The 25,806-nt window shown below is 43.6% G+C and overlaps 1 protein-coding gene across 4 annotated transcripts in view; it reads right to left on the bottom strand.

Annotated features, from left to right (window-relative positions):
* The window catches only part of glra1 (glycine receptor, alpha 1), a 126,337-nt gene that overhangs the window by 55,475 nt on the left and 45,056 nt on the right, over positions 1-25,806 (bottom strand). For all 4 annotated transcript variants that reach the window (XM_085471687.1, XM_085471695.1, XM_085471672.1 and 1 more), the window contains 2 exons: positions 14,233-14,300; positions 3,287-3,510 (listed from right to left, as the gene is read on the bottom strand). In XM_085471687.1, coding sequence (XP_085327813.1) covers positions 3,287-3,510; positions 14,233-14,300 — 292 coding nt within the window. The remainder of the gene's footprint in view (positions 1-3,286; positions 3,511-14,232; positions 14,301-25,806) is intronic.

Genomic DNA, 25,806 nt, shown 5'->3' with positions numbered 1-25,806 from the left:
ATCCAGGTGACATGCTTCCTGCCAGATAACGATAAATATCAAAGTGTTCTCTGCATCAAATGTTACACTGCAGTTTAAATTTCAGGGAGAAAACCTGGAAAAAGCACCAAGTTCAGTTTGGTGTGTGCAGAGTGTGAGCTGAGCAAGCTGTTGTGAAGTGCAGGAGGTGATTTCACTGCACACGCTCAGTCCTTCTGCAACGACACACGTCCAGTCCGCCCAATGCTCCAGATAAACTTTGCCTCGTCTGCACATTGTTACAAGTGCCTCACTGGATGCTGAGTTCGTGCTACATACGTGATGCAGCTTTCACCGATGTCCCACTTTCTCAGGGACGGACTCAGCTCGGTGGTTTCTGCTGCTCTGTGACACCTAAATGCTGACAGAGGAAGTGCTTTACATTGTTCTCCGAGACTGTAAAACGAAGCTGGACTTCAAATTAATTACAAGATGGATGACATGGAAAAATCTTTTTTCTGCACTGCTGATGGTAAATGTGAAGATTGTGTATCTGTATTTTGGGGGGTGCACCTCCATGTTGCTGGGAAAATGGGAAACAGCTGCAGCAATTTATTGAAACATACATGGAAATACAGCACATGAGGCAGAAACAGAGTTTGTGCAACTCTAACAAGCTTGACAGTGAGTGATTGGTATAACCATTTTTATAAAAAGTTCTGCAGGCTTCTTGAAGGACATTCAAAGCTTAATGGATGTTTCTGCCTTTTGTTCTGCTCTCTGTCAGGATGATCCCACACTGCTTTGATAAAGTTGAGGTCCGGGCTCTGGGGAGACCCATCCATACTGTTCCACAGTGTGCTTCTATCCAGGTGTTTGGGATCATTGTCCTGCTGAAAAATGCTTCTCTTCATTAAGAATGTCTTCCTGACAGCCGCCCTTCCACTGATCCATTTCTGGTGAGGCTTCAGTGAACAGTTGATGGATCAGCTCTCATGTTCAGGATCTACACCCTCTCAAACATGGCTAAAAAACATACGCGTGAAAGGAGCAAGATGTATGGATGGAGGATGTTTGGTATGACCGGGGGTGAGATGCCTTAAAAGAGCATGGATGGGAAAAATTCTAGGCGATAACTCAAGAGTTGATAACTGGGGACATCCTGATCAGGAAAGTGGTGACACATCTTCAGTGGGAGGAGATTCACTGACTTGACCTCTAACGTCTGTTACCTTCTTAGTAAAGAAGCAAGCAAAGTCATGAGGTAGAGAGATGTCACCAGTGAAGGAGGACAGGGTGGAAAATCATTTCCTAGTGCATGGAGCAGGTGGATTTTGTAATGGAAAAATTCCATTTTTGCTGAAGTTAAGCTGGAGGCAAATGCCTAATAGGAGATTCAATGAGGTCCATAAAATTTCCAGGTTTAAGTTATTTTCTCTCAGAGTCTCTGAGATCTGTCTGCAGCTTGCCTAGATAGCAACGGCTGGGATGGAACAGCCTGAGCAGATATAATGGAAAGAGGAGTGAGATTGCCAGGCCCCAGTTAGAGTGGAATAGAGGGTATCTGAAGCATCATTTATTCTTGGAGGGAAGAATGAGCCTCGGCGCCGGTGGTGTGGAAATGAGCAGGCACGAGGTTACAGAGATTGTGTCAAAAAGAAACCATCAAATTTCTTCTTCAGTGAGGGAAGAAATGATCAAACCCACACCTGACAGTTCTGACACTCTTAACTTCACTGTCTGTGAAAGTGAGTGCTCTCTGCAGCTGCTGGGTCTCAGGTTTGCCATTTGTGCTCTCCCCCACCCAGATCCTGGTGCTGGCGGTCTCCTCCAGTTGAAACAGAGTTTGTCTCTACTGTGGCCGAGTGCTGCGAATGGGGTCTGATCTTTGGGGGTCTCCCTCTTGTTTTGTAGGGTGTTGCTGACTGCAGTTGCAAACTGGTGCCGGTGCATAAATTCTCCCTTTGATAAAGTACGAATGGGACTCTATATTACTTCAGTGCTAGCATGTGCTTGTGTCTGAAGTGCAGCGGGAGATTGCACTACATGCGAATCTGGCCATCCAGTCTCAGAAACTTTGCTTTCATGCCGGAGGAGAAGCAAGCATCAGTCATGACTTCCCCTTGTGCTGCTCTGCCGATGAGTGATGACGATAGAAAAAAGAAAACAGCATTTACAGCACCCACTTTTCCCCCTTCCCCCGGGATGGTTTAATATCCCGAGTCGTGTTGTCGCCTCTGAGATCAAGCTGATCAACCGAGGGTTCATTCTGATGTTGTCAAGTTTAAAAAAATGAAAGCAGCAGAGGAGGCAGAGTGCAGAAGGGCCAATCTCACTCCTCCTCCTGCTGCTGGACATGAAGGTGAAAACTGAGGTTGATAATGGATCAGGCACACTGCTGGAATACTAACAGGCAGAGTAGATTACCATGGCTCCTGCGTTTTTTCATTTGCCCCCGAGCAAACGCAATAAAAGCAAGGAGGAGGCTCCGGCAGGCTAAAAGGTTTGTCAGCTGAAGGAGGCTATAACTCTGAAAGCCTTGAAAAGAATGTCTTGGAGATAAAAAGAGAAAAAAAGTGAGCAAGTAGAGGAAATAAAAACCTCCAACTCTGACGCAATAATAGAATTCTGAAGCAGAGGAGGGAGGTATGTGAAATGCAATAAACAGGAAGTCAGAGCAGGACAGTCACTTTTTATTTCCTATCACAGTTTTATAACTGATTGTTTCAGTACGACATCCCATCCTATAAACACTCTTCTTCATCCCGGTGTGAAACTTTTCTTTATCGCTCTTCTCTAAATTATAAAGTTCCTGATGTGCTCTTCTACCCGTCTTGTCCAGCAGTAGTAGCAAGCAGAAAGATAGTCTGAATGCTTTGTTGTGCCAAACAAATTTGTTCACGTACAGGTGTGATCTATCTGTAGGAGCACTGAGCTCACTATCAGTCCATCCGAGTCCAGGCCACAGTCTAAGCCGAGAGGCTTAGACTTCCTCCTGCTCCACTAGCTGATACTTGGGTGTTCCTAAAGAGCCAAGACATAGTCTGCCCCAAGATCTCCTACTAGTAGGACGGGCCTGAAACAGCCCAGGAAGCATCCTGGAGGCATCCCAGACAGATGTCCAAACCACATTAATGTGCTCCTTTTCTACTCTGAGCCCCTCACAACTGGCTGAGCTCTTTACCCCAACATTTCCTTCACCTGTGAGGTCACTGCTCTCAGTTTCTGTCAGCAGGTGACAGTCAGAAATCTTAACAAAGATGGTGCTGTGAGCCGTTTAATAACCACTCTCTCTCACAGTTGGAATATAAAACAATCCTCCACTCACCGTATGCTGTAGAGCACGTTGCCATTTTTAGAGATGCGTAGCAGCTTGTTGTCGGTGGTGACCTCATGAAAGTTGGCCCCCTTCTCGTTGGCAAAGAACAAGTCAGGTTTCCAGATGGAGTCCAACATGGAGGGGTCGAGGTCCAGCGAGTCGTCTGGATATTCGCTGTAGGCCAGCCGAGGGTCGTTCCACTGCTGTCTCAAGAAAATGTTCACTCTGTAGTCCTGCAAGGAGACACAGAGGATATGGAAGTGTTAGAGGTATGGGCAAGAAGGCAGAAGGAACATCTACTGAACATCTTCAAACATCTGGCATGGTCTGAAGCTCATTTATTATTGCATGGCACTATAGTTAGTCCTGGTGGAATACACAACGGTCGACATTACTATCACATTCACAGCCTGGCAGTCCTATCTTTTCTCTCATGTTATCCTCATGTTCACTGCTGCATTCTTTGGAGGTCCAAATTCTCCCTGAAGTAGACTAGGCAGGTGGGAAGGAAACTGCTTTGGCAGAGAAAAGGCTTCAGTGGGTGGTAATTTTGGGGAATGATTGGGCAAAACGTTTCAAAAACAATTCTGTGTCTTATAGATGAAGTGGTTTGAGAGGAAACTAGACTGCACCTGGTTTGCATACAAAATCTAGGCAATGAGCGACACTTTGGCCAAGTGTTTTTACACAGCTGAAGTTTCCATTGGACATTTTACAAATGCAGATCTGTGTGCATGTGGCTGCTGGTAGTAGAAAGTGTAATAAATACCAGAAAATACTGCAAGAAAAGGTGTTTTTCCAGCTTTGTAGAGCAACCCAGAAAAGCAAGAAAACTCATTAAAAGGAGAGTCTGATAATGAATATTAAAAAAGCGTCTTCATATGGATGAAGCATATTCATAAAACCGTAGTTACGCAGTTGGTAACAGCTGGAGTTCACACTCGCTGTTCTTGTTCTGTGTGGATAATCTGCTAACTTAATTTTCCCTGAACATGTGAGTGTGTTGTAGTGGTTTGTTACGATGTGTTGGTGTCGTATGTTGACACACGTGCTGAGGGCAGACAGTGGAGAGCAGTAGGAAAGACGCTGTAATGTTATTCTGTTTTTTGGTTTTTTTTGCCTACTTCAGCCTTAAATTAACATGTAACAGCAAAAGCTGTAAAGCACAACTGACACACCTTGAACAGAAGGATGTAAAATATATCCACGGATCCATGGGGAAATGTTGTCTTTATAAAATAAGAAAGAAAATGTGGAAAAGGGAGAAAAAAGGCTCGTCAAGGGTCACCGCACCGCTGACTCACGAAGCTGTAACTCCATATGGAGGACCGGATCGACAGATACAGGCAGACGCAGCAACGGAGTGAAGGACAGAGCTGAGCAGGTGGCTATGGGTCTTTATCCATATGTCATTTCCTCCTTTATGTGAATGTAGGAGATTTTACTGATGGTGGTGACTTGTAGCCTTGAGCTACAGCACAGATCTGTTTCCTGTCTGTGAACCTGTGTGATCTCTCAGATCCTGCTCAGCCTCAGGGTATTCAAACTACTCGGCTTTGTGCTTTTGTTTTCACAATCTCTATTTGTATTTCTGCACTTGTTCTTGGGGTTGTGTGTTGCCAGAAATCATAGCTAGATGGATGTGGAGCGAGACGATGAAGAACACAGATGGAAATGTTGTGCTTAATGGCCAATAGAAACAAGAGAATATTTTTTTTATTACATTTGATTAAAAGACAAAAAAGTGTTATTCATGACACATGAGTACACATCCTGGCCACAAAGGACAATCAGGAGGAAGTTAAGTTTTGTTAGTGTATATAGCCTCCTACAATTCTCATCTTAAATGTTCTTCCTCACCAAATATGGGCAATATTTTAAACAAGGAGCTCTGCATTCAGGCGGCTCTGAATGTACACTTTCAGTTTTTCTTCTGATTGGCTCTGTCAGCACACAGTGCTCATAAGTGCTGCTGATTATGGCTCATCTGGATCACATATTGGAATGTTCATTTTTGGTTTCAATAGGTTTTATCCAGCTGCAGTCTGAATCGATGGATGTCAGATCAAAAACAGAGCACAGAAATTAACCTCCACCGTCTCTCGCACAGTCAGACCTGACTGAACATGACAGTCCGTCTGCCCTAGACTCAAAAGGCTTTTTACTTCATTTCACCTCAAAATTAAAACGCGGTGTGGGAAACGTGGTTGCAGTATGACAACACGGACAACTGATTTAGGTTTAGGTATAAAAATAATTTGACTGAGATCACATAAAGACCATGGTTTGGTTGAAGGTTAGGGATGGGTGGAGAGTCTCCAGTAGATGCTGTCTGAATCTCTGTAATTAGTGGCTGTACTAAAGTAAATCATTGAGCATTTAAAGGATCATCTGATTTTTTCTGTCCCTCAGATCGTTCCCTTCTTCTATGCGTTAGAGTAGAACTAGCCTTTACACTGGTTTCCCTGTATTTTATCACCTGTATCGACACATTTCTGCCTCTGTCCCGTGTCTCCCCCCTTCTCACACTGCTCTGTAAATTCTCTGCATGTGCAGTGCAATCGATCCAGGTAGAAGATATGAACCGCTGCTCCCGCAGAGCTTTGTTGTATAACCCCTCCACCACCCATTCTCCATTTTCTGCTTCACAATCAGAGATGGAGTCTCTGTATTGAGTGTGGGATGGCATTTAGCTTGCCCCTCCATCTCCCTAATTGTCAATTATTCTCAGAACATGGAGCCTGGCCACTCCGGCCAAGCTGGAGCCATCATTAAGCGGCGTGGCGTAGCAGAAAAGCATTGCAGGGACGAGGTACGGCGTGCCAGCAGCCCCGGCAGGTGGCATTTAAAGGAGCAATGAGCCACAGTGCCGTACATGTGTGTATGTGTGTGAAATGCAGTCACATGGCAATCAGCCCCAGTGAGCCCCAGTCGCCGTTTATCACTGTTTATTACACTGAATATCTCACATGAAACAAATGAGCCTGACCTTTCAAACGAGTCGCCTTTTCTTCTGCTTGAGAATATGATGAATATCCTGAAATGAAGCCGAGATGAGGAGCGTCTGTTGATGCAGAGAGCCAACGAGGAAATACAGAGGAGCAGAGCGAGTGTATGCCAGGACCATCAGTCATTGACGGGCCTATGGTTTGATATCAGCTTGGAAAGGGCAAAAGCTGGGCAGACAGGAACCTGATGAAGTTTCTCAAAACAAAGATAACTAGAAGGGCACTCAGAGATCACAGGACTCCACTAGAACCAGTGCCCCATTGTGCAGTTCTACACCACAATCAAATGGGTAAAAACACCCAAACCTGGCAGACATAATCAACATTCAGTCATCATGCACATGTCAGGTCAGTCGGCTTCTCTGCAGTCAAAAGAAGATTACTGTATCCATCTGCAGTAATGTATATCCAGTGGTATGGCGTTCTATGAGCAGAGTAGAAGTCAACACATTAATGAAATGTTGGAGTAAAGGGGGGTTGCAAAGCTGCTTGACGATTTGCAGCAACTGTAGCTGCAGTAGGTCGGAAAATGCTACATGGTCAAATTCAATGGAAACAAATGCCCTCTCAATGTTTTGGTTTACCACTGTGAATTAGTCTTACACTGTTTATTTATATTCATTTGCCTTTGTTGCTAACTTTATTATGTATGTGTTGAGTGAATTGCAGCTCAGGGTCATCTCAGTGAATCCACAGTCTTTGTAGCATTGGCCACACTCCTCTCCCTGCTATGTCCCGCCACTGGTGGTCCTGATTTCTCCTCAGTTCTGTGTCCCGCTAACACGCCACACTCAAACGGTGTTAATATTGTATGCTACATGAGGTTATTGAACTGTGCTAACACTCACCTTTTTTAAAAAAAAATAAACTCGAAATAAAAAAGTCTCACACTCAGGGTCATTGTACTGATCGTCTGTGTTCAACTGTTTATGAGCTTTGTGAATCTTTGTGAATTATTTTGTGAATAATTGAATTGAATTGAATTGAATCTGTACCCAGTCTGTACCCAGGGGGTGATATACCCTCTATTTACAGACTTCTGAAGATCCACAAAGAAGGAGTCCCATTAGCAGCATAAACTCAGCCACCTACAACATTTCCAAGTCCCTCGCCACCATCCTCGCGCCCCCTGCGGGGAACACACCCCATCACATTAAAAACTCCTCTGACTTCACCAACAATTTCCAGAAACTTACTCTGGATCCAGGTGAAACCATAGTGTCCATTGATGTGGTTTCTCTCTTCACTGGCATACAACTTAGGCAGTGTAGACTGCAGAACCAGCTTCAGTCCGATCAGACCTGCACACTGTTAAACCTCGGCCTCACCACCACATATTTTAAACACAACGAGGGTTTCTACAGACAAAAACGTGGATGTGCTATGGGCTCCCGGTGTCACCTATTATAGCCAACCTTTACATGGAGGAAGTGGAAAGAAAGGCTCTGGGCTCGTTTAAAGAGACACCACCTAACCACTGGTACAGATACGTGGATGACACCTGGGTCAAAATCCAAGAAGTAGAAGCCTTCACTGCTCACATCAACTCAGTGGATTGAAACATCCAAGTTAATCAGGGAAGACACAAAGAATAACAGTTTGCTGTTTCTGGACTGTGCTGTGTGCATGGAGGAGGATGGAAACCTCAACACTAAAGTTTACCTGAAGCCCACACACACAGACCAATTTCTTCTCTTTGACTCCCACCACCCTGTGGAACACATACTTGGAGTAATCAGGACTCTACAACACCAGGCAGAAAATGTTCCCTCTAAGCCTGAAGGGAAAAAGAGGGAACACACACTAGTAAAGGAAGCTCTTAAAACATATGGTTATCATCAAATCAGCAAAGGCACACAGGAAAAAGGTCAGAAACCAACTATGGAGAAACAGAATCACAAACAGAACAACACTGTCATCCCTGTCATCAGAGAAACTGAGGGTGGGGCTCACAACACCAACTGTCTGAGAACCTCCCCAGGCACCCACTCACATCTTGATCTCAGTAAGTCACATGATGGGATGAGGTAAGGTCTCACAATGGTTTTACCTGAAACCTCTGCTGATAATGACCCACACCTTTTTCACACCTTGGCTCATGTGATGGTGCAGATGATCAATAGTGGGCCATTGACCCTCTTAAGGGACACTCCCACTAGGGTTAAATACCTGAGCTTAAAACGCTTCTCGGATGAAACGTCTTCAAGAAACTTAAAGAAGTCCAGACACTTTTATTTCCAAGCTCCTTAGATGGGGGTGGTTATGGTTATGTCACTGTCCAGTCATGTTTGTGCTCCTGATGTTTGTATTTGCTCTAATTTTGTTTTTTTGTTTGCTGTTGAATGTTTATAAACATCTCTAACCTGCAGCCAGTTTGTGTGAGTAAATCTAAAACATGTACTCACTGGATCTACGTGATCACATTGAATAACGCACATGTCCATTTCCTTTTAACAAATATGAGACATAAACAAACTCGTACCAGTCTGTTCGTCCAACTGCTCTCAGAAGCACTGGTAACAACATGCTTCCAATGGTAGGGTACGTTTATGATCATTTATCAGACTGAATACTATTACTAATATTACTCTAACCTTAACTCTTTGAGCCTACTCCTCACAGTCTACAAAGGATTAATCCATGCTTATATGCATTTGCAAAGAAAAACATTAAAAGTGCCCAAAAATGAAAATGCATGTCTTAGTTTGCAGTATATAGTAAAGGTTAAACCTGATTTATTGTGTGTAAATGAGCTTCAGAGTCCTAACAGAATCCAATCTGTGATTTTAATTCTGAAAGTGAGCAGAGCGAGCAGCTTTTCCTTTCAATTCATGAACTGAAAATATATATTTTTTCAAAATGGATAAATGAGGTTTACTTGCATTTTTGATTATGAGCTTTCTCAGCCTGAGAGACAGACACCCTGCAGTTAATGTTCTATCTGCAAAGATATTTTATTTTGAAATGCCCTGAAAGTATTTAATTGTTTCACTGGAAAAAGTGGTCACACTGCACATTCATTTGGTCTATAAAACCTCATCATTATGGGTCAGAGGCTCCTCGTGGCTGCAGATGGACAAACATTAAAATGCAGAAATCAGCAAGCGGATATCAAATCTGTCTCAGACCGAAATGAGGGCAAAGTAATTTGAATGCACAAACGATTCATTTCAGGGAATAGTTCAGCGTTAGGAGAGCAAATGACTCATTTATTAAAAACGTTTATACTGAGGCAGCTTCATATTAAATCCTATCTGAGAACGAGACATGAGGCCGTCGGACTGTTAAGTGCTACCCTGACATTACCATCTACCGTCGATGTGCTGTTATGAAACCATCAGCAGAGGAACTGCTGTACTTACACAATACCTTGCTCATTTCAGCATGTATTAAACTCAGGCAGTAAACCACGCATGAAAGGATGCAATACTCTTCCTCCTCTTCTTCTTGCAGCAACAACAACTACAGCGGCAGCCACATTCTACTTCCATGCCTGTCATAACATCCTGCCGTCTCCTTGGACGGCGCTCAGGAGGAGGTAGGAGGTCACGGAGGCTCGCACATTATGGTGGCACATCTGCGCGTGGAGAGGGAAACATGCTGTCTTCAGCATGCGGCCTGGGAAAAAGCCAACGCTGCGCCTGCAGCACTGTGAGATGTCGGAACAGTTTATGAGAAATCCAGGAAGCAAGCCTCTGCCCGGATCTCGAAAGAGGCGAGGAGGGTGCCGACGCGTTAGACCTGGACCGTTCGAGCTTGGCGTGTCCAATTTAAACTTCTAATTAAATCACCCACCTGAAACCTGTTTGATGATGAGAAACTTTTGCCTTGAGATGGTTACAGTTTCCCATGAATGTGAAGTCACAAATCAAAAACTGGAAAATGATGATTTTGTAGACATGTGAGAAAGAAAAGTGGGAGGGCACAGAGCTGCAGCACATCAGTGGAAGACAGCGGTTATATATCTGAAATGAATCTGGTTTTCTGTCCCGGGGTAACATTTAGATCAGCGCTGTATGAAATATGAGCACAAAATGAATCTTTTGATGCATTTTCACTGACAAAACTTCACAAAGTTCATTCCTTTATTCTGACTCCACAGACAAAAACACGGCAGATTACTTTACTGTAAGATTTCTTCCTTCGATGACTCACAAACACACGTAGTGCACATTTATGCACACGAGTCCAAATTAATGAGATAAAACTCATTAGTGCACATGAGGATAACATTTTAGATAACCTGACATATATACGAAAGAAAAGCTTGAAGCTCACTCTCATACTATGATCACATGGTTTATATTTTCTGTCATATGCTTTGGTATTAGAAACGTGTACTCTGGGTATTAACAGGCTGAGTTCACTGTGCAAGAATATCGCAATTAAAATATAAACCCAGCTGTTTGTCATGCTGCATGGCTAAAAAGTTGTTTTATCACCTTCGGAATTATATCAAAATGTATGACCTGTGTTAAGAAGAAAAGAAACAGCAGCTCAACACTTTTTAATATAATACATGTCTTAGTTATGATTTAATATTCCAATAATCAGTAATCAGATGTTTAAGGTTTCAGTGTGTGTGTTTTACACGCTGTAAGTGCACGTGTGCTACAAAGGAAGTGTGAAAGAATGAAGAGAGATTTTGTGTGTGTGTGCGTGTGTGTGTGTGTGTGCACGTGTGTATGTGTGTGTGTGTGAGAGAGAGAGTGAGTGGGAAGAGCGCTGAAACAGGAATAAAGCCGTGTACTGGTGGGACTTTAGCGAGCACTGCGCCATTCTACTCACTCCATCTATCAGCGACCCGCCCCAGCAACTTGGTGGATACATGCACGTGTGCACTTATGTCTTTGTGAGGACCCGTCGAGGACATTTTAGAGGTTTAGACATTTTTTGGTTTTGGTTTTGTGATGTTTCTGGGTAAGGAACACAAAATATACTTCTCACAAACATAGCTAGACGTGTGTGTGTGTGTGTATGTGCGTGCGTGTGTGTGTGTGTGTGCTGAGCATGGAGTGTGGTTACACTCTGCAGTGAACAGCGTCCTTGCTGCTGCTCGCTCTGTGTTTCGCCTCCTGAGGTTTAAAATGGATTTTCTGCTTTGATAAAAGCTGATAAATCCATTTATATCAGTACTTTGCTTTTTCCTATAATCCACCATTTGAGAGATTAGAGCACCAGCTCTGACTGTGGTCTGCAGTGCGTGGACTGACTCTATGGTCTGTTATATTTGGTTTCTATATCATCATCAAAACACTCATTCAGGTCTCTGTTTCTCATTGGATCTTCAACATGTTTTCATTTTCTCACAGAACTTTATCCGAGCACTGGAAACCACCGTAAATTGGTCTCGTTGGTCTATAGATGGTGTGTCCAGAGCGTGAAGCATTTCCTGTGTGGTCTACTTCTATGACATAACTCTGACTTTATATGTAAATATTAATTGTGCTTTTTAGCCCCTGTTATGACAGGGCAAGTGAGAGTGGATAAGAAAGGTGGGAGAGAGAGGAGGAGGGTGGATTCAAGCTCAGGCCTGTGCAGTAGGTCACCTGTTTAACCCAGTGAGCTTTACTGAAGCAGGTGAGGTGCGGGACATCAGCTGAACAGGTATTAAAAGTTTCTCTGTGTTCTTCTGCTCATCATTTTAATGAATAATACTGCCACAAAGTGTTCTTTTCTTCAGTTTTTCCATTGATTTTGCTTCTGTGAGAGAGAAAATCTGGATTTTTTTCCTGCATGTTGAGGATCTGTAGAAGCCACCAGTGTGTGTGCGTGTGTGTGTGTGTGTGTGTGTGTGTGTGTGTGTGTACTGTGGGATGTCTATCTTTGCTGCTCGGCTCTGCCTCAGTCCTTCTTTCCTCCTTCCTCCTTCCTTTCTACCATTTTTCTGCTCTTCTCTCCTTCCTCCATCCTTTCTTCTTCCAAACACATTATTCTTTTATCATTTCTATTCTCCCACGTGTTTCCCTCTTTTTTCCTGGTCTTATGTTTATTTTTAAAGTAATAATGTAATATGAGGCACTGGCCACCTTCACATTACACCTACAGGAGCCCCTCAGCCACGAAGCTCCTGCCCCCCCCCCCCCCCCCCCCCCTTTTGTCTGTGCTGATGGTAATGCCACAGGAGGTTTGGAGCTCTGCAGCGTCTTTGCACTACTAGCCTCAGCTGCGAGCCCGCTCTGAGCTGCTGTGGTTACTAAATGCTTCCACATACAGCTGATAGTGGAATATCTAACAGGACACACATTTCTTGTCTTGTCTTGTGCTCAGTGAACTCCTCTCACTGTGTCACAGATGTTGGTAGAGGCAGACTGCATGGCCAGGCACTTGATTTGAATTCATAGATGAAGTGGTGTAGCCCAGTACTTTTGTCCATATGGTGTATACTCATTGGTAACGATCCGTGTGTGGTTTGCTGTGAAGTAGAAACCGCAAGACCAGATCTGAGGCCTCCAAATCTGAGATCAAGGAAAATCCTGGGTTACTTCCTGTGGTTTGGGAGTGAGGTGATGTCATGAATGGTCAACGGATGCATCTCACTGGGATTCCTTGGTGCTGTCTCTTTGAGTTTTGCTGACACTGCGGCCTCACTTTGAATTAAAGCTAAATGCCAGAAACAATACAGTTTTTGTCTTTCACAACTTTCTGGACTCTCTCTATTACCCGAGCTCTTTCACTCGGATGAGATAAATGTCATATATTTTTTCAAAATGGGCTACGCAATTTCCCCTAGCAGCAGGACACTGTGTTTCTGTTTGGAACAGTAGTTAAACAGTGGGAAACGGCACGCTGTTGAACACTACTGTCAGTATTTCCTGCAGCAGCAGGAACGTGTACACCGTGTCAGACTGAGTCAACTTAATGGGCTCGCTGGCACACAGGTAAACTGAAAGACTTTGGATCTGACTCGCAGGAAAAATGCACTTTTGTTTTGGTGTTTTTACAATGTTTTCTTTGCTAACAGGATGGCAGAACATAAAACCTTCCTTTGACCTTCAACTTTTAGGGCCTTGAAAACCAGTTTTTCAAACAGTACTACCTGCCAGAGACAGGGAGCTGTGGGCTGTTTCACAGGAGTGTTTGTGTGTTTGTTAAATTCTAAAGCTGCTCGGGCAAAAGCAAACAGGGAGGAAAATAAGGACTTTTCTGGGGTGCTTGGTCACGCTGATCAAAACAGCCTTTTACTACTAGATGCAAAATTCCTCAAAGTAAAAAAACACAACACCACATTACACGTGTGCACGCTGAACGATGTTTAATCTGCGAATGTGCCCGAGGCCCTGCAGAAGGTTCACACAGCTGACAAGTTCAGAGCTCTCATTGGATGAAGAAGTGATTCATGTATGTTTTGAAGGTTAGCGGCACGAGCGTGCCTCGTTTTTACAAACACTTACAGAGGCAGCGGATGCTGAAATAGCCTCTGTTGTCACACACATACGAAGACACACAGAGGTTGGTTGGTGTCATATCGGCTCTGAGCCTTGTTGCTCTGTGAAGGTTGCTGGTTCAGTTATATTAGCACTAATGGGTTTTCTGTGTAATGATTGAGCGTAAATTTCCACTCCACTGCGTACAAACAGGCACGGGGCCGCTACGTTGTTATGCAAATGGTCGCGGCAGTGATGCGCTCTAACAAATGAAGTGTAGCAAATGGGAGACGGGGTCAATGAGGCAGAGAAATTTCGAAATGCTCACAGGGCAGAATGCTTTTAATTTTTAAAGGGAAATAAAAGTGAAACTTTTGGATGTGCTGAATATCGGTGAAGCTTTCGTTTAAATTAATTGAATTTTTCAGGGCGGAGTTACCCGAGCGGAAACACAGCCGCGACGAGACGTGACAGTTTCTATTAGTTGTCCGACCGTCCGAATCCACACAGACAAAAGTGACAAATAAATGATGTGAAAGTCTTTACACCGAGGTGTGATATGGAGAATAAATCAGCTCACCATTGTTGTTTCGGCGATGGACCCGAAGCTGTTGATGAAAATGTTGCAGGTTACGTTGACAGGCGGACCTGGAGAGAGGGAGCAGAGAGACACGAGAAGTTAGAGTTCATAATATTTATGCAGACAGAAGACGTGGAGACGTGTTTGTCATCACAGAACGTGGAAAACCTGCTCGTGAGAGTTGACTGCAGAGCTCAACATGGATTCAACACTGCATCAACACTGCAAGCAGCTTGAATTTGAGTCGGTATAGAAGCTGTAAAGAGTGAATGTGTGCATTGTGGGTAATAATTTCTGATGAGCCTTTAGATGTTGTTCCACTTCTAAAAGAGCTTTCATTGATTTTCACTGAGGACATGTTGAATTTCTGAGGAAATTAATTAAACTTAGGCATGAAAACATGATAAAAACCGAGCGAGGCTGACAGTGATCACTGACTTTTTTTATGGGGTTTGTTGAAATTAAACAGCACAAGATACAAATCATTAAAACATGTTAAAAACACCACAACCTTAAAAACCCAGAGTAGTGTGGACCCGGAAGCAGTATTCATATGTCATCACTTAATAACCGCATTGCTATCAGAGTCAGGGGTCAGCATGGACACCCTGATTGATCTGCAGCTCCATGCACAACAAACTGTGATGCTCTGTGTATCCTGACTCCTTTCTATCAGAACCAGCATGAACATTTCCTGCAGAGTGAACTACAGCAACCACTCTGTTGGATCGGACCACACGGACCAGCCTTCGTTTCCCAAGTGCATCATCAGTGAGCCCTGAGCCAAATACTCACGCTCACACATATTTCCAGCTTCCAACATCAACTCTGATGACCACTTGATATCTCCCGCCCACTAACAGGTGCCATGATGGAGAGGTAATCAGTGTTACTCAGGCCTGGTTGGTGTCTGCAGCCTCCTGCTTTACATTCTCCTCGCTGTTGATATTTGCTGCACTTTGTCGGGGTTAGTTTACAGCGTAAGATTCTTCTTGTGTTCTGAATCGATGTAAGCTGAGTGGATGTGTTTGCGTGTATCAGTCTGCGTGTTGCCGGATATTAAAGCAGCAGAGAAGATTAAAGCTGAAGCGAGTTGATGGCAGACTGCAGGAAGTAAACAAAGTGAAAGAAACCTTCTGCTGGGGGAAAGTTGGCTTCAAACACTGGCTGAATAAACAACTTGCTTTTCCAGAATTAAATGTTCTGACAGCATCCTACTGCCTGACAACAGCAGGAAGTTTGTCCGAGAGCCGCTGAGACGAGGAAATGCGCAAACGTCTCATTACAACTCGAGAAAACTACAAACAAGAAAACCAATTACACATCCCCCCGAGCCTTGAAAAGCCCACTCGAGTGGTGTCAATAAACCCATAGTGTCCTTTCAAAGGGAATCATAACAACCAAGACAGTCTGCCCTCTCTCCTCTCAGAGACGAGACGCTGCGTTCAAGGTTGATGAGTTAGTCGAGGTGAGAGTCAGCAGCCCCGTGCACGGCTCCACGATTCTTTGTCTCACTGGATTCTACAAACACAAATGCAGTAAGAAGCACGGACACCGACCCAGCAGTTCAGCTCTCCTCTGTTCCAATCACACTGAACCAACCCCAGCTTCCTCTAAAGCACAGGTGTCGAACTCCAGACCTCGAGGGCAGGTGTCCTGCAGGTTTCAGATGTGTCCTTGATCCAACACAGCTGATTTAAATGGCTAAATGGCTTCAGAGTTCGTGTTTTTTCTCTTTTCTCTTTCCTTTCACTCATTATAATCTGGCTGAACTCTGAAAACCAAGTCAAGCTGCATCAATGAATGTAGAATAAAAAGTCAGTTTTCAAATTCTGAAACTAACGTTTAATATGCTAAAGGTTGACACTATAATAAAGCCTTAGTCAGTCAGTCAGATTATTGCATGAGCGATGAAAGAGCAGGTGGCGTGATAATGGCTGGTGCAAGGAATAAAACTAAATACTGAAACACAGATTCAACAAAACACCACAGAAATACCTAAATAAGACATTTATTAAAAACATGAGGATTAATAAGACGAAAGGTTTTGTGTCCAGTTTCAGCTTGAACCTGCAGGTCTGTGATTCTTCAGGCCGCCTCTAATAATTTGGCCTCATTGAAACAGTTTTGGGGAACCTTCTCTGTTAAACGGTGATTGAACTAAAGTCTTCACATACACATCTCCACTGCAGACACCTGGTTTTAAAAAAATCACTCCTTTGAGCGTTCTCCCCTCTGACCTTCCTTATAAACATTTTTAGCACATCACGCTCGCTGGTGTACTACACCAATAAAAATCCTCCCAGTAGAACCAATCACAGAGGCCTCGTCAGCTCTGATATCATGCTTTATCACAGTATCAGCTCAGTCTGCATGTTTCCATTCATCAGGCTCAAAGAACTTCACAGCTCCAGTAGGAGCAGGATGATCCTCAAATGAAGCATTTTCCTTGTATTGGATTTAAGTCTGGAGACACAGTATGATCAGTTCTTTGTCTGTGAGATAATTACACTAATAACTGCCTACATATTTCAAACACATTTTTGTAAACAGATTACTGTAATCCGATTATTTTTAATCCATTTCCCATTAGAGATCTTAGAAAAAAATGTATTTGATTTTTAATGAGTCAAAGGTCTCTCTCACACACACACGGTCTGCCTTTAATGTCCCTGGTTAAACTCGATGTCTAATTCTAACTGCTGGCGGCTAGCTGGAAATGAAGGAAGGGGTCTGGATTATTTTGAAGGCCAATTACGCTCTCTGTCACAGTGTGAGGAGTGCCGGAGGCATACGCACAGACAGATGCGGTTAAGGCACCGGGTTGACGACGTATGGTTAAAAGGTAAAAGATCATCAGAGCCTGGCACAGGCGATGGATGGTCATGTGACGTGTACAGCATCATATTTACGCAAACGACAGATTAGTGACGCGGCCGTGTGAGGAAACGAGGGCGAAGCAGAAAGAGCGACTGAGAAACTGAGATATTAAATGAACCTAGTTGGTTTCCACTGTGGCAAAAGAAAGTGGCTGCACGAGAAATGAGTTTGTTCCACTGTAGCTAAAGAGAAATCACCGCATTCTGCAGGTGGAGGAGGAGAGGAAGACATTTAACCTGCCAGCATTTGGGGTTCATTTACTTCAGATGTGATAGATAAGGGATGCTCGAAGTAGACCCGTGGGAACTGTGGAAGATTAATGCTGGTTACAGTCACGTCTAACACTCACCGACTCTGCTGTGTTTCTGTTTGTTCTGCATCTGTCATCTGTCTTCTGCACGGTACCCAGAGCTCTCCAACCATGTAAATATACAGCTTGTGTGTTTGGTATGCTTCAGATTTACACCCTCGATGTTAAATGCAAACTTTAAAATGCGAGAAGAAGAAGATCAGAGCCGTCGGCTTTCAGGCTTCTCTCATTTCCACAAGTTTAAAATATTGTTTTGCTGCAGTCTGTCTTCTGAAAGGGAGCGTTTCTATTTTTCTAATGTTAATAGTTTCATGCTTTACTTCATCAAACCAAAGATAAATTAACGTGCCTGAATGATCGAAATATGTTTTCCAGCCTGTATCTGTGTAGAGAAGAGGATTTTGGAGGAATATATGATGAAATATCACACACACACACACACACACACACACACACACACACACACACACACACACACACACATGATTCAGAGAAAGCTACTGGGTAATATTTTATGTAATGTGTGTACACTTTAATATAAAACCTACTGAGTCTGTAATTAAATACACTGAATGAAAATGTCTGTAACAATGTCTGTGCATTTTGTCACGTGTAAGATTAATTCAAGCACTGATATAAATTATGCAGCGCGTTCATTTTTTCTGTATCCATATTTCAATATTGTGCATTTTGTTAAAATCTGCATATTTTAGTGTAGCAAAACTTGCTTGTAAGACAAGTGGGCTCCTGCACCCGCGTGATACGAGGTGAGCGCAGGCTCTGAGTGCATCACAGGGTTTATCCATAAAGCGGCTGGTATTACATTATCACCGTGATTTCTCTCAGAATGGCTTTTCAGGCCTAACTCGAGTCCTCTGACACGTTTCCTCAGCATCCCGGCTTTGTTCACAATCCCTCCTTCAAAGTCCTCTCGTTCCGTGGTGGGAGGGTGGTGAGGGGAGGATATCGCAATTTGTCTTTTCTTCTTGACGTCCCTCAGAGCACGTGACACAAAAATCTGAGAAGGAGAAGCTAATACCCACTGAAAACCTCCTCCTTCTCCTTCTTTTCCACCACAGCGGTTCATTTAATAACCATGCAGTGAAGGAGAGGAGAGGAGAGAGAGACGGTTTTCCATTATTGCTTCCCGCTGAAGACAGAGACAAGAGGAAGAAGCAGCAGCTCGTTAAGTGTCACAGAGGACGAGCTGGCACCGAGTCACAGGATCCTGTAGCTTATATCGGCCTCAGCGTGCGAGCCAAGCGCTGAGAGCAGACGTGAGTGCGCTTCTACAGGCACGAGAACGGTTACGTAACGCGCTCTATGCATCGTGAATGAAAGGGAGATTTCTCAATTAAACCGTCTGCTTTCAGCTGCAGACAGAATCAGTTTCAGAATCTCATCACGTGCTGGCATATTTCTGAGTGCAGACTCTTTTAATTAGTGCTCGTTAAAATGCATGTGAGCAATTTCAATTAACGGAACTATGTGTTCTTATGCAGATTTTATGTAAACACTGTTCAGAAACCTAAACCTGAACGACCTTTTTTAACTTTGGTTATACAGGATGTTAAAAAAATGGTCGTTGATGTTTCTAAGCGGTGTCGGCGGTGGTGTAAGGCTTCCATCCTCACACACATGCTGATGTTGATGGTCACGCTGGTGTTAACACTTAGACCCCCGGAGAGCAGTCATTTTGGTTTTCTACCTTAGACCCCTGCGGAGTCATCATTTTGCGTTTCTACCTTTAATGGTCTGTCCAGCTGTGGCTGAAATACAATGTGAGTCTCAGCTCTTTGGACGTCTGTGTTCAGTTGTGTAAAGACAGCACCACACACACGTTTTTATTAGTTTTAAATTTTTTTCATTTCACACAATTGTTTCAGTTAGTTTGAAGTCTAATTTTTATTTTAGGTAATTAAAATGTTTTTCACATCTGGTTTTAGTTTTTACTACAATAACCTCGAATGTCACTTATCAAGCACAAAACACACAATTACACACGTATGCTAAAATAAACACTTAGCATATGCTACAGTGCACAGACATGAAGGTGCACTGAGGCGTGCATGAACACACAAACACACAACAACCATTAATATAGATTTAGCAGCACCTACATACACGACTGTTGCAGCTGATATAGTTTGATCACATGGCTCTTCATCCCTGCTGGCTACAGAACATCACACAGAGCTCAGTGAAATGGAAGCCAATTTGAAATGTCAGATTAATGCAAGGAGATGTGGAACTTTTCTTTTTAACTAATGAAACTCTCTTGCTAATGAATGTGTAACTAATTAGGCTACATTTTGTAAAAGTGCCTGAGGTTTGAACAAAATTTGAATTTTTTTATTTCTGTGAATGCTTTTACAATTATTCATGTCCACTGGCCCTCAGTAAAGTTAACACACACACGCACACACACACGCACACACACACACACGAACAGGCTAATCGAGGCTAGCGACTATGCTAGTCTGCTGAGGTGGAGCGGCTCGAATAATCCCGCTCTCTTTCAGCTGAACTCCATGTCCATGAAAAACAAGTGACAGCATTAATAAAGCAGGATGAAACAACTGGCCCAGCTCGGCCTCTCAGCACTTCTGCTAACTGCAGCTGCCGCAGCCATTTCCTGCAGAGATGCTGTAAACACAGCTCTCTCTCTGTGTGTGTGTGATTCCCCATCATGCCACACACACGAGCTTAAAGAGGACTCATTAGGATTTTCCTGTCGTTTTCATTGAGGTTCATAGGTTTTTGAACATGACCGCGGATTTTAAATCAAACTGTTAAAACACAGTCATTGTTTTATCAGATGCTCAAAAATGATTGGACAAATTTAATGTTTTAATAAATTCATCCAGTTATTTTATTTTTTTAAATAATTTAAATATGAGGATTATAATTGCTGTGCTTCCTTGATTGAGACGCTCTGCTGATCTGAGCCAAGTTATGGTAAACAGGCTGGTACTCATACAGTACTTTCTACTACAAGTCTCATTCATCCTCTATATCAAAGTACTTTTATGTGCATATTTATCTAAGGAATGATTCGGGGGAAATCAGAGTTGAGTATCTTACCCAATGGTGCTTCATGGACTGAAGGGGGCGGGGACTGCTCCACCAAGCTTGGGATCAGTAGATGACCTGCTCGCCAACCCGAGGCCCAACTGCCCCGGTCATGGTCAGATTTGGTTATGGGTCAGTGACAGTGACTTTAGGCAAGCTGATGTAAACTTGCTTCAGTGGTTTGGCTGATTATTGATGTTTATTGGGGTGTTTAAGAGGAATAAAGTTATCTGTGGTCAGTTAGGTAGAAAAAAAACTCCTGTGGCACACCAGCATACTCCATACCAACAAAATACGTTAAATACAAATGAAACACTGATAATCTCAGAATACCTCAGTCTGCAACAACCACAACATGCTCCAGAGGTCACCATGAATTCTTGCAGAAAAATGAATGAATGAACACGTGTACCTACATTTAAAAAAGTCAGTTTCCTCATTCAACAGATGAGAAATACTCCACTTAGCTTGGTGCCAGATGTGAACTGTATTGGTTCTTTCAAGCGTCTTTCATTTCTTAGTGTTGTACTTGCCGGTCATCATCGTCGGCTCATTTTTCACTGTGAATCAGAACTGACAGGGGAAGAAGAGCTTGGTGGTGATCCAGGAAGTAGATGGGTCTAAATAGAGATAACATGAAGATGGCAGCCTGATAAACCTGCCGGGGAAGCGCGTGTAATTGCTTTTTTAATGATTAATAGTTCAGCACCATTCCCTCGGCAGACTGGAGCCAACTTAACATTTCACCCTCACTGTGATTTTTAAACTGATGCTAGAAACAAACACTTTGCTGCCAACTGACGCTAGGAGCTGTGGATAGTGGAATGAGCCCGTGGGAGCATTTCTGCGTCAGCACGTCCTGAGGGGAAGTTTAAAGATGGCCGAAAACACGACCGCTTGGCCTGATTTTTCTCATCGCCACCCCAGGACAAGGCTTCCCACTTCCATCGTGGCAAAGCATCCGCTGCACAGCATGGTATGTCAAGTCCTCCATGTGCCATATGTGAAAGACTGCAGGACACAAGCAGTGAAGCTCCAGTCCAGTAACACACAGCCCAGCTCTGTTTACACATTACACATTCAAAGAACTATTGCCTTTGCTGATTTTCCATCTATTTCAAAAACTAAGAAGCAGAAATCCAAATCAGGTGTCATTCTTCCACTGAAGTTCTGTCCTCTGTTGCTGTTCACAGACCAAGAAAACCAGTTTATTCAGACATTAAGGAACTGGATTTGGCATCATTGAACTCTCCATCACAGCCTTCTGTCAGCCTCATTCTGCGGTTCTTCTGCCAAATCGCTTTTTCTGTAGCTGAATGTACAGCAACAAAAAAGATGCATATTTCATACGGGTTATCAAGTGAATCCAAGCAGCTTGGCGCAGGCTTCAGAGATTATGTTGGCCGACAAACATGACATCCCTGCCCTCTTAATCAACCTCCAGTGACACTCTGAGGTCTTGCATCAGTCCTCACAGTGTAGTCAAGCCTCTCGAGGGGTCTCAATCCCCATCTGCTGACAATGACTGAGACGACAACAGCCGGTCCTCCACCTTGTTCAAAAGACGGTGGCGCCGTAAAGCAGGCACGGCTCAGTCTCAGGAGCAGATTTACGTTTTGATTTGAAGTGGAAGAGTGGAGGTTAAATCCAGTGATCCCTACTGTGGATTCATTTGCAAAGAGTGATGTGAAGCTAAATCCAAATCATACATTATCTATCAGGTTAACGCTGCATGGTAATCTCCTGGGAGGGGATCAGTTTAGTCACAGTGTAGCTAAACCCTACTAACAAACATCGCACTGATGTTTTTTTGGTGATTGACTGTAACTAGTTGCAGTGACCACTTTCAATCACAAAGAAATTGCAAAGGTAGGAGGCAACCTCCAAACAACTGCAGTGCGACTGTTGCAACTCATCTCTTTGCAGTAGACGGGTTGACTCAGCTGGTTACATTTTGGTTGTTTTCCTTTATAAACGCAAGCTTGCTCAGCACCTGTGCCATTTTGCTGTTGAGCTGCGGGCGTGCATGGTCACTCTCTGTGGAGGATTTCTGTTTCAGATCTATGAGCTTCTGGCAGGAATGAGTGTAGGTAGCAAACTTGTGCATTTCTGTGTATGTAGACAGCATCAGATTTGCACATGCGTTGATACGCATAAGTTGCTTTGAAAACAGGGACCGATTGCATCTGCGACGCAACCGCTTCAGAGGCAGCAAGATCTCTCCTGCTCGTAGTAATAGCAACACGTTAACAGTTGCAACAACCAAACAGCAGTGCACATTTTCTGCTGTCATTTTTTTATCATCTGTACTCTACCCACAGTCCTCCGTCACGGAAAAAAAGACATCCCGGAGTGTTTCAGGAGAAGCTGTCACAGCCATGAAGCTGTCACAGTCTTAATGACGGGTTCCTCAGCAGCTGACAGCTGTAATATGAGCTTCAGCTACAGCCTGTATTTCTTTTCCAGTGCTGAAAATCACTGACACTCACTGTGCAATCACAGCCTGTATGAAGTCACGAGTCCTTCTATTCAATTATTCACCCAGCTCCAACAACACACCACCGTTCTCCACCTCCTGTGCCTTCGTAACACCCTCACTTCAGTTACCATCGTCACAACTATCACGCAATCAAAAGTAAATGATCACTATGGAAAACTGGAGCTGGGATGAAGGATGACACCGAGGAAGAAGCTGAGCTCTCTGCAGACACATCTTCCAGAGCTTTCTCTCTGCTGCACTTCTTTCCTTGTTTCATACTGCCGTCGTGCTCTCCAGCGGCACGCCGCCCGTCCTGTTCCTGCCTCGTCCGAGAGACAAAATTCTCTTTACACTGCAGCATCCTTTATTTTCAACGTATTTATCGAGCCACCGGTGCTGACAGATCGGTCTCTGGGGACTCATCCTAACCCTTGTCCTGCGAACCTCTAATCATCAGCTCGGTGTTTACAGGGACCAATTAACCAGTCAATCTATCAGCTTTCCTCGCTGACATCTTCATTTTACAGCACCTCCCTACTGCGGCATACCTGGACCGCCAAGTGGAACTAATGAAGCGGCATAAATCAAGCACATGCCGTGCTTTTACAAGAGGGAAGAGTATAGGTGGTATAGTGGGCTACGCTCCATTATCAGGCCTTCGGAGAGTTGTAAAACACAGGTAACTGGAGGATTGCCTTGGCCCTGCTCTCCTATGCTTTATTTAACTCTCTCTTCTCCTGATGCCCAATTTGCAGTCCTCTAAGTGACACCTCAACACCACAGCGGTCTGCCTGAATTTATTTCCAGCAACAAATGGCATCGAGCTAAACAAAGCAAAGGCGGCGGGGGGAGAAGAAAAGTCACAGGCTACAAATTAAATGAATAATCCTCTGAATTACGCAGTATCGCCTCTTTTGCAATTGAGCTGCCTTCAGCAAAAAAATCCCACAATGGTTGCGAGACGTTAAATATTTATAAGGCGTCGTCTCAAGGCTATATGGTCCGGGGAAAGCAGTTTCACTCTTTTATTGAACTAATATATATTCCCTACACATGCCCGTGCAAGCTGAAGAGCAGGACTGAGGGAAAAGTGAGAAAACGGAGAGAGCCAGAAGGTTGTTTTTCTTTTCCGATCGCTGATTTTCTTCCATTACGTCCGAACGCAACAGCTGAGGAAGTGATCATCTCGTTCTCATCCACCGTGCATAAACACCAGAGCCGAAATGCCAGCTAGAGGGAAAAAAAGAGTTTCCCAGGGAACTTGAAAGCATCATAAATCCCCTGACTCGATAGTGAAACAGAGAAATAATGAACATTTCATCAAACCCCGAGAGCTTTATATTCCTGAAAGTTGCTCAGCACAACTTCGAAGAAAGTTCGCTAAAAGTCACGAAAAGATTTCGCACTTCTGAAAAAACGATCTTCAAACACAGTGTCGGTGCTGCAGCGGGACCGACGTACCTGCACAACTTCAACAGCCGCGCTGTCCGTCCGACCATGTTTCGCCTTTGTTGTTTACTACAAAGTCACCATGTTCCCTGACCAGAACTCAGGAATGATTATCAGAAATAACTCATGTCATACAATGATGACGTTTTAAATCCAAACAAAGGTCAGAAATACATCAGTTGAACCTTGACTAGCTGCCAGAGGAATCCAACGAGGAGGAGGAAACTCCAGGGTGAATAATGTGAACATTAAAGGCCCAGTTCACAATTTTCCTCTGGGAGTCTTTTTTCTCTTTTTATTCATTTATTTATGAAAAACAAATACAAAATATATAGAGATATATATAAAAAATATTTTTCACTGCCGTTCCAAACCTTTTAGGTGGATCTTTGCCTCCACTTTTATAGTTTCAAATTTTCCACGAGATTTGGGGAGAAAGCTGTCGTTCCCTTTCAGCAACCAGACCATTAGAGAGGTCTGACTCTAATCTTAAGAACCAGTTAGGAGTCCTAAAATACTCGAGGACCCTGGTAAGTAAGTATCTGCTGATCAAATCATCCTGATTTGACAGTATTGGGAAGGTTACTTTTAAAACGTATTCCACTACAGATTACAGCCCCAAAATGTATTTTGTAACGCAGCGGTCCCCAACCCCCGGGCCTCGGACCGGTACCGGTCCGTGAGTCGTTTGGTACCGGGCCGCGAAAGTTGAGGCTCAGGTGTGAAATGTATGGTTTTCAGGGTTTTTATCGGTTTTCAACGTTATGTTGTTATCGTTTTTATCGTTTTTATCATTAACTCGGTTTTCCTGGGTCTTTTCACGTGTGTTATGAATAAATCTTTTTTTCGGTACCGGTACTAGTTTTATTTTGTTGTATTTATCCGCAACACCTTAAAGGCCGGTCCGTGAAAATATTGTCGGGCATAAACCGGTCCGTGGCACAAAAAAGGTTGGAGACCGCTGTTGTAACATTTTCCGTTACGTTACTCAATGAGAGTAACGTATTCTGAATACTTTGGATTACCTATTATATTATCATGCTTTTTACAACTACATAAATGTACTATTGCTATGTTGCTATGTAAATTATTACTATTACTGAAGGTTACTCGCCATATCAATACCAACTAGATTTTTAAATCTTAATATAAAATGAGGAACAGTAGGGTGGGCATTAGTAAGGCTGCACTTTTTTGCAGCGATCTCGTATAGAAAACTATTTGGCGCGTATATAAAACAGGTCCGCGGCTCCAAACCGTAGTAAAGGGACCTCTAGCTAATACGTCGGGTTCCGTGTCAGGCTCGTAGCCGAAAACTTTGTTGTCTGGGTCAACTTTGCTAGCGAGAGACAGAGAGAGGTGTTGAAAGGCTGCTCCAACAAAA

The sequence above is a fragment of the Copadichromis virginalis genome, linkage group LG2 (genome assembly GCF_057382275.1).
Source record: "Copadichromis virginalis isolate Kocher_CV1m ecotype Utaka linkage group LG2, C_Virginalis_male_GT1.1, whole genome shotgun sequence".
Classification (NCBI taxonomy): Eukaryota; Metazoa; Chordata; class Actinopteri; order Cichliformes; family Cichlidae; genus Copadichromis; species Copadichromis virginalis.
Note: the sequence above shows the minus strand (reverse complement) of the source record. Positions and strands in the feature narration are given on the sequence as shown.